The 12,996-nt window shown below is 67.0% G+C and overlaps 1 protein-coding gene across 1 annotated transcript in view; it reads left to right on the forward strand.

Annotated features, from left to right (window-relative positions):
• Positions 1-564: 564 nt before the first annotated feature.
• The window catches only part of LOC141478348 (CXXC-type zinc finger protein 1-like), a gene marked incomplete at its 5' end in the record, with an annotated part of 41,130 nt that continues 28,698 nt past the window's right edge, over positions 565-12,996 (forward strand). The window contains 7 exons of the mRNA XM_074167434.1: positions 565-670; positions 799-853; positions 2,043-2,135; positions 2,257-2,308; positions 3,804-3,901; positions 7,029-7,129; positions 11,857-11,972. Coding sequence (XP_074023535.1) covers positions 565-670; positions 799-853; positions 2,043-2,135; positions 2,257-2,308; positions 3,804-3,901; positions 7,029-7,129; positions 11,857-11,972 — 621 coding nt within the window. The remainder of the gene's footprint in view (positions 671-798; positions 854-2,042; positions 2,136-2,256; positions 2,309-3,803; positions 3,902-7,028; positions 7,130-11,856; positions 11,973-12,996) is intronic.

Consider the following 12,996-nt stretch of genomic DNA (forward strand, 5'->3'; position numbering starts at 1 on the left):
CATGGAGGAGCACAAACGCCTGCAGGAGGCGCACGTGAGCCCCTTCCCAGTCCCTCCCAGTCCAGTCCCCCAGTTCCTCCCAGTTCCCCTTCCCCCACCCATACTGGGACCAGTTTCCCCCTGTGGCTGGGAACTGGGGGGCTCCTGGCTCCCCCCGGACGCCTGGGTCGCCTCCCCCTGGATGCTGGGTCCCCTCCCAGTCCTTCCCAATTCCCCCCCAAGTCCCCCCCCAGTCCCTCCCAGTGCTCCCAGTTCCCCTTCCCCCACCCCCCCATACTGGGACCAGTTTCCCCCTGTGGCTGGGAACTGGGGGACTCCTGGCTCCCCCTGGATGCTGGGTCCCCTCCCAGTCCCTCTCAGTCCACCCCCAATCCCCTAGCCACTCCCACCCAGTTCTCCCAGTCCTTCCCAGTAGCTCCCAGTGCCCCTTTCCCCACCCCACCCATACTGGGACCAGTTTTCCCCTATGGCTGGGAGCTGAGGGGCTCATGGCTCCTCCCAGACGCCTGGATCCCTCCCCAGTCCCCCCCCAGTCCCCCCAGTCCCTCACCCAGTCTCTCCCAGTACTCCCAGTCCCTCCCAGTGAGGGAGACCCTCCCACAGGCCCCGGCCCAGTTGGAGGCTGAACTGCTGCGACTGGAGGAGGCGCGGGAGAAGCTGCTGAGCCAGGGTGAGCCCCGGATGATGCCGGGGTCCCCCCCCGATCCCTGGGTCCCCCCCTGGACCCATGGGACCCCCCCCAGATGTTGGGTCCCCTGGGGGTGACAGCGCCCCCCCCCTCCCCTGCCCCCCCCCCAGAGCGCCTCCTGCTGGAGGCTGAGAAGCAGCTGGGACCTGAGGCTCATGTGGCCAGGTAAGCCCCGCCCCCTGGCTCCTGGCCCCGCCCGCCCTGACTCCTGGCCCCACCCCTTGCTCCTGGCCCCGCCCCCTGACTCCTGGCCCCGCCCCCTGACTCCTGGCCCTGACCCTTGGCTCCTGGCCCTGCCCCTCTGGCTCCTGACCCTGCCCCTCTGGCTCCTGGCCCCCGCCTCCTGAGTCATGGCCCCACCCCCCTGGCTCCTGGCTCCACCCCCTGCCTCCTGGCCCCGCCCCTGGGCTCATGGCCCTGCCCCCCCCCCTCCTGGCCCCCTGCCCCCCACCTCCCCCCCCCGCCCCTCTGGCTCCTGGCCCCACCCCCTGACTCATGGCCCCTCCCCCTGGCTCTTGGCCCCGCCCCCTGGCTCCTGGCCCCGCCCCTCTGGCTCCCGGCCCTGCCCTCTGCCTCCTGGCCCCGCCCCTCTGGCCCCTGGCCCCGCCCCTCTGGTTCCTGGCCCAATCCCTGGCTTCTGGCCCCGCCCCTGATCACCTGGCCCCGCCCCCCCAGCATTTGGCTCCGCCCAAGATGCTTGGCTCCACCCCCCCCACCGCAGTCCAGCCCCAAAGCACCTGGCCCCGCCCCCAAGCAGTTGGCTCCACCCCCAGACACTTGGCTCCGCCCCCCACCAGCCCCCTGAGGCCCTGGCTCCGCCCCCCAAGCAGTTTGGCTCCACCCCCCGACACTTGGTTCCACCCCCCCCATAAGCCCCCTGAGGCCCTGACTCCGCCCCCCAAACAGTTGGCTCCACCCCCCAGACACTTGGCTCTGCCCCCCGTCAAGCCCCCTGAGGCCCTGGCCCCGCCCCCCCAAACAGTTGGCTCCGCCCCCAGACACTTGGCTCCGCCCTCCCACCAGCCCCCTGAGGCCCTGGCCCCCGCCCCCCAAACAGTTGGCTCCGCCCCTAGACACTTGGCTCCGCCCCCCCACCAGCCCCCTGAGGCCCTGGCTCCGCCCCCCAAACAGTTGGCTCCACCCCCAGACACTTGGCTCCACCCCCACATGGTCAGGCCCCATAGGCCCTGGCCCCCACCCCCCAAGCAGTTGGCTCCGCCCCCAGACACTTGGCTCCACCCCCCCCATGGTCAGCCCCCTGAGGCCCTGGCCCCGCCCTCCCCAATACCTAAGCCTTTGCCCTGAGCCCCTTGGCCCCACCCCCGTGATCCCTTGGCCCCGCCCCCTCCCGCAGGCGATTGGTGGAGCAGGAGGAGGCGGGGGCGCGGCGGCGGCTGGAGGCGGAGCTTGGGCGGGGCGCCAGGGGGGGGCTGCGCCGCAGGGAGAGGTGGGTGCACCCCCCCCCCATACCCCACCCCCCCCCCCCTCCTCTTCCCCAGGGCTCCCCCCCCCAGGGGTCACACCTGCGTGTCCCCCGTGTCCCCCGTGTGTGTCCCCCCCCCCCCCAGGCTGTCGGAGGAGCTGGAGCGGCTGCAGTGCCCCCCGGGGACCCCCCCCGCAGTGAGGGGACAGCGCCTTCACCCGCAGCGTCACCTCTGCCACCCCCCCCCCCCGGCCCCCCACAATGTCCCCCATGTCCCCCCATGGACCCATATGTCCCCCCCAATGTCCCCCCCATGTCCCTCTCGTCCCCCAATGTCCCCCCATCTCCTCCCCCCCAATGTCCCCCCAAGTCCCCCCCTGTCCCCCCGTGTCCCCCCACGTTCCCAATGTCCCCCGTGTCCCCCCCAATGTCCCCCCAAATCCCCCCCATGTCCCCCCACTTCCCCCTCAATGTCCCCCAATGTCCCCCCCATGTCCCCTAAGGACCCCTATGTCCCCCAAATCCCCCCCATGTCCCCCCACTTCCCCCCCAATGTCCCCCAATGTCCCCCATGGACCCCCAATGTCCCCCCCAATGTCCCCCCCGTGTCCCCCCACGTTCCCAATGTCCCCCGTGTCCCCCCCAATGTCCCCCATGGACCCCCAATGTCCCCCCCAAACCCCCCCCATGTCCCCCCCATGTCCCCCTATGTCCCCCCCCAATGTCCCCCCCATGTCCCTCTCGTCCCCCAATGTCCCCCGTGTCCCCCCCAATGTCCCCCCCATGTCCCCCCATGGACCCCCGTGTCCCCCCCATGTCCCCCCCATCTCCCCCCATCTCCCCCCCCCCAATGTCCCCAATGTCCCCCCATGTCCCCCCTTCTCCCCCAAAATGTCCCCCGAGTCCCCCCCCGTCCCCAATGTCCCCCCCATATCCCCCCATCTCCCTGCCCCCCCATGTCCCCCTCGTCCCCCAATGTCCCCCCGTCCCCCCCCACCCCCCTGTGTCCCCCCCACATTCCCAATGTCCCTCATGTCCCCCAATGTCCCCCCCATGTCCCCCCTGTCCCCCCCAATGTCCCCCACGTCACCAAGTCCCCCCTATCCCCCCTGCCCCCCCCAAGTCCCCCCCTGTGTCCCCCCCATGTCGCCGTGTCCCCCGTATCCCTCTGATGTCCCCCCCATGTCCCCAATCTCCCCCCCCCCCCCCCAATAAACGTCCCCAACTGCCACCACCGCTCACGTGTCTCCATTGGGGGGGGGGGGATGTCTGTGTGTCCCGGGTGGGCCTGCTGACAATTCCCCCCCCAACATGGCCGCCCCCAGTGGGCGCCGCCATCTTGCCTCGCTCCGCGCAGGCGCCGCCGCCATTTTAGGGGGGCGGGTACTTCCCGCGGCGGCCATTTTGGAAACGTACTCCCTTCCCCATCACCCGGAAGCGGAAGTAGCTCTGGGCCTTTCCACTTCCGGCTGCGGCGGTGGCTGTGGCGGGGGGGGGACGACACCCGTTCGGGATCTTCTCTCGGGAGCGGCGGCCGCGACAAAAGGGACGATGGTGAGCGGGGGACACACACACACACCCCGGGACGCCTGCCTTTCTTCTGGGGGGGGTCTCCGAGATGTCGGGGTTCCCCCCCCCCCCCCACCGTGGCGGCTCTGACCCTTTTTGTTGTTTTTTTTTCCTCTCCCCCAGGACAGCGAGTTCTCGGACGCGGAGGCGGGCCCGGGGGGGGAGGAGAACGCTCCGGTTTATTGCGTCTGTCGCAAACCCGACATCAACTGCTTCATGATGTGAGAGACACACACCCCTCCCCCCGTACCCCTGCGTCCCCTCGGGGTGGAATATGGGGGTGTCCTGGACCCCTGGGTCCTTTAAGATGGAATCTGGGGGTGTCCCGGACCCCTGGGTTCCCTCGGGGTGGAATATGGGGGTGTCCCTGAGGCCTGGGTCCCTTTGGGGCAGAATCTGGGGGTGTCCTGGACCTCTGGGTCCCTTTGGGGCAGAATATGGGGGTGCCCGGACCCTCGGGTTCCCTTAGGGTGGGGGGTGGGGGTGTCCCCGCACCCCTGGGTTCCTTCAGGGTGGAATATGGGGGGTGTCCTGGACCCCTGGGTCCCCTCGGGGTGGAATATGGGGGTGTCCTGGACCCCTGGGTCCCCTTGGGGCAGAATATGGGGGTGTCCCCACACTCCTGAGACCCCCCCCCCCGGATGCCTGGGTCCCCTCAGGGCGGAATATGGGGGGTGTCCCCACACCCCTGGGTCCCCTCAGGGTGGAATATGGGGGTGTCCCTGAGGCCTGGATCCCTTTGGGGCAGAATATGGGGGTGTCCCCGCACCCCTGGGTTCCCTCGGGGTGGAATATGGGGGTGTCCTGGACCCCTGGGTCCCCTTGGGGCAGAATATGGGGGTGTCCCCACACTCCTGAGACCCCCCCCCAGATGCCTGGGTCCCCTCAGGGCGGAATCTGGGGGTGTCCCTGACACCTGGGTCCTTCAGGGGGGAATTTGGGGGTGTCCTGGACCCCTGGGTTCCCTCGGGGTGGAATATGGGGGTGTCCTTGAGGCCTGGGTCCCTTTGGGGCAGAATCTGGGGGTGTCCTGGACCCCTGGGTCCCTTTGGGGCAGAATATGGGGGTGCCCGGACCCTCGGGTTCCCTTAGGGTGGGGGGTGGGGGTGTCCCCGCACCCCTGGGTCCCTTTGGGGCAGAATCTGGGGGTGTCCTGGACCTCTGGGTCCCCTCGGGGGTGGAATATGGGGGTGTCCTGGACCTCTGGGTCCCCTCGGGGTGGAATATGGGGGTGTCCTGGACCCCTGGGTCCCTTTGGGGCAGAATATGGGGGTGTCCCCACACTCCTGAGACCCCCCCTCCGGATGCCTGGGGTCCCCTCAGGGCGGAATATGGGGGTGTCCCTGACACCTGGGTCCTTCAGGGGGGAATTTGGGGGTGTCCTGGACCCCTGGGTTCCCTCGGGGTGGAATATGGGGGTGTCCCTGAGGCCTGGGTCCCTTTGGGGCAGAATCTGGGGGTGTCCTGGACCCCTGGGTCCCTTTGGGGCAGAATATGGGGGTGCCCGGACCCTCGGGTTCCCTTAGGGTGGGGGGTGGGGGTGTCCCCGCACCCCTGAGTCCCTTTGGGGGCAGAATACGGGGGTGTCCTGGACCCCTGGGTCCCCTCGGGGTGGAATATGGGGGTGTCCTGGACCCCTGGGTCCTTTAAGATGGAATCTGGGGGTGTCCCGGACCCCTGGGTTCCCTCGGGGTGGAATATGGGGGTGTCCTTGAGGCCTGGGTCCCTTTGGGGCAGAATCTGGGGGTGTCCTGGGTCCCTTTGGGGCAGAATATGGGGGTGCCCGGACCCTCGGGTTCCCTTGGGGTGGGGGGTGGGGGTGTCCCCGCACCCCTGGGTCCCTTTGGGGCAGAATCTGGGGGTGTCCTGGACCTCTGGGTCCCCTCGGGGTGGAATATGGGGGTGTCCTGGACCTCTGGGTTCCCTCGGGGTGGAATCTGGGGTGTCCCCCGCACCCCTGGGTCCCCTTGGGGCAGAATATGGGGGTGTCCCCACACTCCTGAGACCCCCCCCCGGATGCCTGGGTCCCCTCAGGGCGGAATATGGGGGTGTCCCTGACACCTGGGTCCCCTCAGGGTGGAATATGGGGGTGTCCCTGAGGCCTGGGTCCCTTTGGGGCAGAATATGGGGGTGTCCTGGACCCCTGGGTCCTTCAGGGGGGAATTTGGGGGTGTCCCTGAGGCCTGGGTCCCCTTGTGGTGGAATATGGGGGTGTCCTGGACCCCTGGGTCCCCTTGGGGCAGAATATGGGGGTGTCCTGGACCCCTGGGTCCCCTTGGGGCAGAATATGGGGGTGTCCCCACACTCCTGAGACCCCCCCCCGGATGCCTGGGTCCCCTCAGGGCGGAATATGGGGGTGTCCTGAACCCCTGGGTCCTTCAGGGGGGAATTTGGGGGTGTCCCTGAGGCCTGGGTCCCCTTGTGGTGGAATATGGGGGTGTCCTGGACCCCTGGGTCCCCTCGGGTGGAATATGGGGGTGTCCCCACACCCCTGGGTTCCCTCAGGGTGGAATATGGGGGTGTCCCTGACACCTGGGTCCCCTCAGGGTGGAATATGGGGGTGTCCCTGAGGCCTGGGTCCCTTTGGGGCAGAATCTGGGGGTGTCCTGCACCCCTGGGTCCCCTCAGGGTGGAATATGGGGGTGTCCTGGACCCCTGGGTCCCCTTGGGGCAGAATATGGGGGTGTCCCCACACTCCTGAGCCCCCCCCCTCCGGATGCCTGGGTCCCCTCAGGGTGGAATATGGGGGTGTCCTGAACCCCTGGGTCCCCTCGGGGTGGAATATGGGGGTGTCCCTGACACCTGGGTCCTTCAGGGTGGAATTTGGGGGTGTCCCTGAGGCCTGGGTCCCCTCAGGGGGGAATATGGGGGTGTCCTGGACCCCTGGGTCCCCTCAGGGTGGAATATGGGGGTGTCCCTGAGGCCTGGGTCCCTTTGGGGCAGAATATGGGGGGTGTCCCCACACCCCTGGGTCCCCTCAGGGCGGAATATGGGGGTGTCCTGAACCGCTGGGTCCTTTAGGATGGAATTTGGGGGTGTCCCTGAGGCCTGGGTCCCCTTGTGGTGGAATTTGGGGGTGTCCTGGACACCTGGGTCCCTTTGGGGCAGAATATGGGGGTGTCCCCACACTCCTGAGACCCCCCCCCCTCCGGATGCCTGGGTCCCCTCAGGGTGGAATATGGGGGTGTCCTGAACCCCTGGGTTCCTTTAGGATGGAATTTGGGGGTGTCCCTGAGGCCTGGGTCCCCTCGGGGTGGGGAGATGGGGGGGTGGGGGTGTCCCGGACTCCTGGGTCCCACGGGTGACGTTGTGTCGTGTGTGTGTGTGTGTGTGTCCCCCCCCCGGCAGCGGGTGTGACAACTGCAACGAGTGGTTCCACGGCGACTGCATCAACATCACGGAGAAGATGGCCAAGGCCATTCGGGAGTGGTACTGCCTCCAGTGCCGCGGTTGAGACCCCCCCGCCCCCCCTTTTTTTTTTTTTGGGGGGGCTGTGTGTGTGTCCCTGGACTCCTGGCTCCCCTTTTTTTAGGGGTGCCGGACACCTGGGTCCCTCTTTGGGGTGGGTTTGGGGGGGCTGGTTTGAGATTGAGGAGGAGAAATGGGTTCTCCTGGACTCCTGGGTCCCCATTTAGGGGGTCCCCTGGCCCCGGTCCCTCTTTGGGGTGTCCTTGACTCCTGGGGTCCCCATTTTGGGGGGTCCTGGACTCCTGGGTCCCCTTTTTTAGGGGGTGCCGGACACCTGGGTCCCTCTTTGGGGTGGGTTTGGGGGGGCTGGTTTGAGATTGAGGGGGAGAAATGGGTTCCCCTGAACACCTGGGTCCCCATTTTGGGGGGTCCCTGGGTCCTTTTGGGGGGGTCCCCTGATTCCTGGGTCCCCATTTTGGGGGGGTCCTTGGTTCCTGGGTCCCCGTTTTGGGGGGGTGCCAGACACCTGGGTCCCCTCTTTGGGGGGGTCCCCTGACACCTGGGTCCTTTTTGGGGGGTGTCAGACACCTGGGTCCCTTTTTGGGGGGGTCCCCTGACTCCTGGGTCCCCGTTTTGGGGGGTCCTGGACACCTGGATCCCTTTTTGGGGGGGTCCTGGACTCCTGGGTCCCCTTTTTTGGGGGGTGCTGGACACCTGGGTCCCTCTTTGGGGTGGGTTTGGGGGGGCTGGTTTGAGATTGAGGGGGAGAAATGGGTTCCCCTGAACACCTGGGTCCCCATTTTGGGGGGTCCTGGACTCCTGGGTCCCTTTTTGGGGGGGTCCCTGGGCGCCTGGGTCCCCATTTAGGGGGTCCCCTGGCACTGGGTCCCTTTTTGGGGGGGTCCCTGGGCGCCTGGGTCCCCATTTAGGGGGTCCCCTGGCCCTGGGTCCCTCTTTGGGAGGTCATTGACTCCTGGGTCCCCTTTTTGGGGGGTCCTGGACTCCTGGGTCCCCTTTTTTGGGGGGTGCTGGACACCTGGGTCCCTCTTTGGGGTGGGTTTGGGGGGGCTGGTTTGAGATTGAGGGGGAGAAATGGGTTCCCCTGAACACCTGGGTCCCCATTTTGGGGGGTCCCTGGGTCCTTTTTGGGGGGGTCCCCTGATTCCTGGGTCCCCATTTTGGGGGGTCCCTGGACACCTGGGTCCCTCTCTGGGGGGGTCCTGGACTCCTGGGTCCCCATTTAGGGGGTCCCCTGGCCCCGGGTCCCTTTTTGGGGGGTCCCTGGACACCTGGGTCCCCATTTTGGGGTGTCCTTGACTCCTGGGTCCATTTTTGGGGGGGTTCCCTGATTCCTGGCTCCCCTTTTTTTAGGGGGTGCCGGACACCTGGGTCCCTCTTTGGGGTGGGTTTGGGGGGGGGCTGGTTTGAGATTGAGGGGGAGAAATGGGTTCCCCTGAACACCTGGGTCCCCATTTTGGGGGGTCCTGGACTCCTGGGTCCCCATTTAGGGGGGTCCTGGACTCCTGGATCCCTTTTTGGGGGGGTCCCTGGGCGCCTGGGTCCCCATTTGGGGGGGTCCCCTGGCCCTGGGTCCCTTTTTGGGGGGTCCCTGGATCCCTGGGTCCCTCTCTGGGGGGGTCCTGGACTCCTGGATCCCTTTTTGGGGGGTCCTGGACTCCTGGGTCCCCATTTTGGGGGGTCCTGGACACCTGGCTCCCCTTTTTTTAGGGGGTACCGGACACCTGGGTCCCTCTTTGGGGTGGGTTTGGGGGGGGGCTGGTTTGAGATTGAGGGGGAGAAATGGGTTCCCCTGAACACCTGGGGCCCCATTTTGGGGGGTCCCCTGGCCCCGGGTCCCTTTTTGGGGGGTCTCTGGACTCCTGGGTCCCCATTTTGGGGGGTCCTTGGTTCCTGGGTCCCTTTTTGGGGGGGTCCCTGGGCGCCTGGGTCCCCATTTGGGGGGGTCCCCTGGCCCTGGGTCCCTTTTTGGGGGGTCTCTGGATCCCTGGGTCCCTCTCTGGGGGGGTCCTGGACTCCTGGGTCTCCATTTAGGGGGTCCCCTGGCCCCGGGTCCCTCTTTGGGGTGTCCTTGACTCCTGGGTCCCTTTTTGGGGGGGTTCCCTGATTCCTGGGTCCCCTTTTTTAGGGGGTGCCGGACACCTGGGTCCCTCTTTGGGGTGGGTTTGGGGGGGCTGGTTTGAGATTGAGGGGGAGAAATGGGTTCCCCTGAACACCTGGGTCCCCATTTTGGGGGGTCCTTGACTCCTGGGTCCCCATTTTGGGGGGTCCCTTGGCCCTGGGTCCCTTTTTGGGGGGTCTCTGGATCCCTGGGTCCCCATTTTGGGGGGGTCCTGGACTCCTGGATCCCTTTTTGGGGGGGTCCCTGGACACCTGGGTCCCCATTTTGGGGGGTCCTGGACTCCTGGATCCCTTTTTGGGGGGGTCCCTGGACACCTGGGTCCCCATTTTGGGGGGTCCTTGACTCCTGGGTCCCCATTTGGGCGGTCCCCTGGCCCCGGGTCCCTTTTTGGGGGGTCCCTGGACACCTGGGTCCCCATTTTGGGGGTCCCCTGGCCCTGGGTCCCTTTTTGGGGGGTCTCTGGATCCCTGGCTCCCTCTCTGGGGGGGGTCCTGGACACCTGGGTCCCCATTTTGGGGTGTCCTTGACTCCTGGGTCCATTTTTGGGGGGGTTCCCTGATTCCTGGCTCCCCTTTTTTTAGGGGGTGCCGGACACCTGGGTCCCTCTTTGGGGTGGGTTTGGGGGGGGGGCTGGTTTGAGATTGAGGGGGAGAAATGGGTTCCCCTGAACACCTGGGTCCCCATTTTGGGGGGGTCCTTGACTCCTGGGTCCCCATTTTGGGGGGTCCTGGACTCCTGGGTCCCCATTTTGGGGGGTCCTGGACTCCTGGGTCCCTTTTTGGGGGGGTCCCTGGGCGCCTGGGTCCCCATTTAGGGGGTCCCCTGGCCCTGGGTCCCTTTTTGGGGGGTCTCTGGATCCCTGGGTCCCTCTCTGGGGGGGTCCCTGGGCGCCTGGATCCCTTTTTGGGGGGGGTCCCTGGACTCCTGGGTCCCCTTTTTTGGGGGGTGCCGGACACCTGGGTCCCTCTTTGGGGTGGGTTTGGGGGGGCTGGTTTGAGATTGAGGGGGAGAAATGGGTTCCCCTGAACACCTGGGTCCCCGTTTTGGGGTGTCCTTGACTCCTGGGTCCCCATTTGGGGGGTCCCCTGGCCCCGGGTCCCTTTTTGGGGGGTCTCTGGACACCTGGGTCCCCACTTTGGGGGGTCCTGGACTCCTGGATCCCTTTTTGGGGGGGTCCCTGGGCGCCTGGGTCCCCGTTTTGGGGGGTGCCGGACACCTGGGTCCCTCTTTGGGGTGGGTTTGGGGGGGGGCTGGTTTGAGATTGAGGAGGAGAAATGGGTTCTCCTGGACTCCTGGGTCCCCATTTTGGGGGGTCCTGGACTCCTGGGTCCCCCATTTTGGGGGGTCCCCTGGCCCCAGGTCCCTTTTTGGGGGGTCTCTGGACTCCTGGGTCCCCATTTTGGGGTGTCCTTGACTCCTGGGTCCCCTTTTTGGGGTGTCCTTGACTCCTGGGTCCCCATTTTGGGGGGGTCCTTGGTTCCTGGGTCCCCGTTTTGGGGGGTGCCAGACACCTGGGTCCCCTCTTTGGGGGGGGTCCCCTGACACCTGGGTCCTTTTTGGGGGGTGTCAGACACCTGGGTCCCTTTTTGGGGGGGTCCCCTGACTCCTGGGTCCCCTTTTTTGGGGGGTCCTGGACACCTGGATCCCTTTTTGGGGGGGGTCCCCTGATTCCTGGGTCCCCTTTTTGGGGGGTCCTGGACTCCTGGGTCCCCATTTTGGGGGGTCCCTGGGTCCCTTTTTGGGGGGGATCCCCTGATTCCTGGGTCCCCATTTTGGGGGGTCCCTGGGTCCCTTTTTGGGGGGGTCCCCTGATTCCTGGGTCCCCATTTTGGGGGGGTCCTTGGTTCCTGGGTCCCCGTTTTGGGGGGTCCTGGACACCTGGGTCCCCTCTTTGGGGGGGTCCCCTGACACCTGGGTCCTTTTTGGGGGGTGTCAGACACCTGGGTCCCTTTTTGGGGGGATCCCCTGATTCCTGGGTCCCATCTTTGGGGGGTCCCCTGATTCCTGGGTCCCCATTTTGGGGGGTCCCCTGACTCCTGGGTCCCCGTTTTGGGGGGTCCTGGACACCTGGATCCCTTTTTGGGGGGGTCCCCTGATTCCTGGGTCCCCTTTTTGGGGGGTCCCTGGACACCCTGGTCCCCATTTTGGGGGGTGCCAGACCCCTGGGTCCCTCTTTGGGGGGTGTCCCCCGACCCCTGGGTCCCTTTTTGGGGGTCCCCTGACTCCTGGGTCCCTGTTTGGGGGGGTCCCCTCACTCCTGGGTCCCTCTTTGGGGGGGGGGTCCCCTGATTCCTGGGTCCCCATTTTGGGGGGTCCCCTCACTCCTGGGTCCCTCTTTGGGGGTGTCCTGGACCCCTGCATCCCCATTTTGGGGTCCCCTTTTTGGGGCTGTGGGGGTGTCCTGAACACGTGGGTCCCCCCTTTTTTTTTTGGGGGGGGGGTGGTGGTTATGTCCCCCCCCTTGGCCACCTGGGTCCCTCGATGAGGGGGATCCCAGAAGAAGGAGATCCTTAGGGTGGGGGGGTAGGGGTCCCTTCCCGGATCTCTGGGTCCCTTCCCGGATTTCGGGGTCCCCTTTGACACACCCCCCCCCCCCCCCTTTTGTCCCATTCCCCCCCCCCCCCCCAGAGAAGGATCCCACCCTGGAGATCCGATACCGGCACAAAAAATGGCGGGAGAAGGAACGGGAGCACGAGAGCGTCAAGGCCCAGGAGCTGGCGCTGGAGCAAGGCCGGGCCGCCAAGGTGGGGGGGACAGGGGGGGGGACAGCACCCCCAGAATCCAAGGGGGGGGGGGGCACCCCGATATCCAGGGGGGGGGACCCCAGAATCCGAGGAGGCGTTGGAAAGGGGAGGGGGGGTTGGTGTGAGAAGGGTGGGTGGGGGTATGGGTTCCCCCCCCCCCCATTCCCTGGATTCCTGGGTGTCCCCCCCCCCCCCCCCATTCCCTGGATTCCTGGGTGTGTCCCCCCCCCATTCCCTGGATTCCTGGGTGTGTCCCCCCCCCCCCTCATTCCCTGGATTCCTGGGTGTCCCCCCCTCCCCTCATTCCCTGGATTCCTGGGTGTCCCCCCCCCCTCATTCCCTGGATTCCTGGGTGTCCCCCCCCCCCCTCATTCCCTGGATTCCTGGGTGTCCCCCCCCCCCATTCCCTGGATTCCTGGGTGTCGTCCCCCCCCCCATTCCCTGGATTCCTGGGTGTCCCCCCCCATTCCCTGGATTCCTGGGTGTCCCCCCCCCCCATTCCCTGGATTCCCGGGTGTGTCCCCCCCCCATTCCCTGGATTCCTGGGTGTTGCCCCCCCCCCCATTCCCTGGATTCCTGGGTGTCGTCCCCCCCCTCATTCCCTGGATTCCTGGGTGTCGTCCCCCCCCCCATTCCCTGGATTCCTGGGTGTCCCCCCCCATTCCCTGGATTCCTGGGTGTCCCCCCCCCCCCATTCCCTGGATTCCTGGGTGTCCCCCCCCATTCCCTGGATTCCTGGGTGTGTCCCCCCCCCATTCCCTGGATTCCTGGGTGTCCCCCCCCCCCCATTCCCTGGATTCCTGGGTGTCCCCCCCCCCCCATTCCCTGGATTCCTGGGTGTCCCGTCCCCCCCTCATTCCCTGGATTCCTGGGTGTCCCCCCCTCCCCTCATTCCCTGGATTCCTGGGTGTGTCCCCCCCCCCCATTCCCTGGATTCCTGGGTGTCCCCCCCCCCCATTCCCTGGATCCTGGGTGTCCCGTCCCCCCCCCATTCCCTGGATTCCTGGGTGTCCCCCCCCCCCAT

This window comes from Numenius arquata, unplaced genomic scaffold (genome assembly GCF_964106895.1).
Source record: "Numenius arquata unplaced genomic scaffold, bNumArq3.hap1.1 HAP1_SCAFFOLD_978, whole genome shotgun sequence".
Lineage (NCBI taxonomy): Eukaryota > Metazoa > Chordata > Aves > Charadriiformes > Scolopacidae > Numenius > Numenius arquata.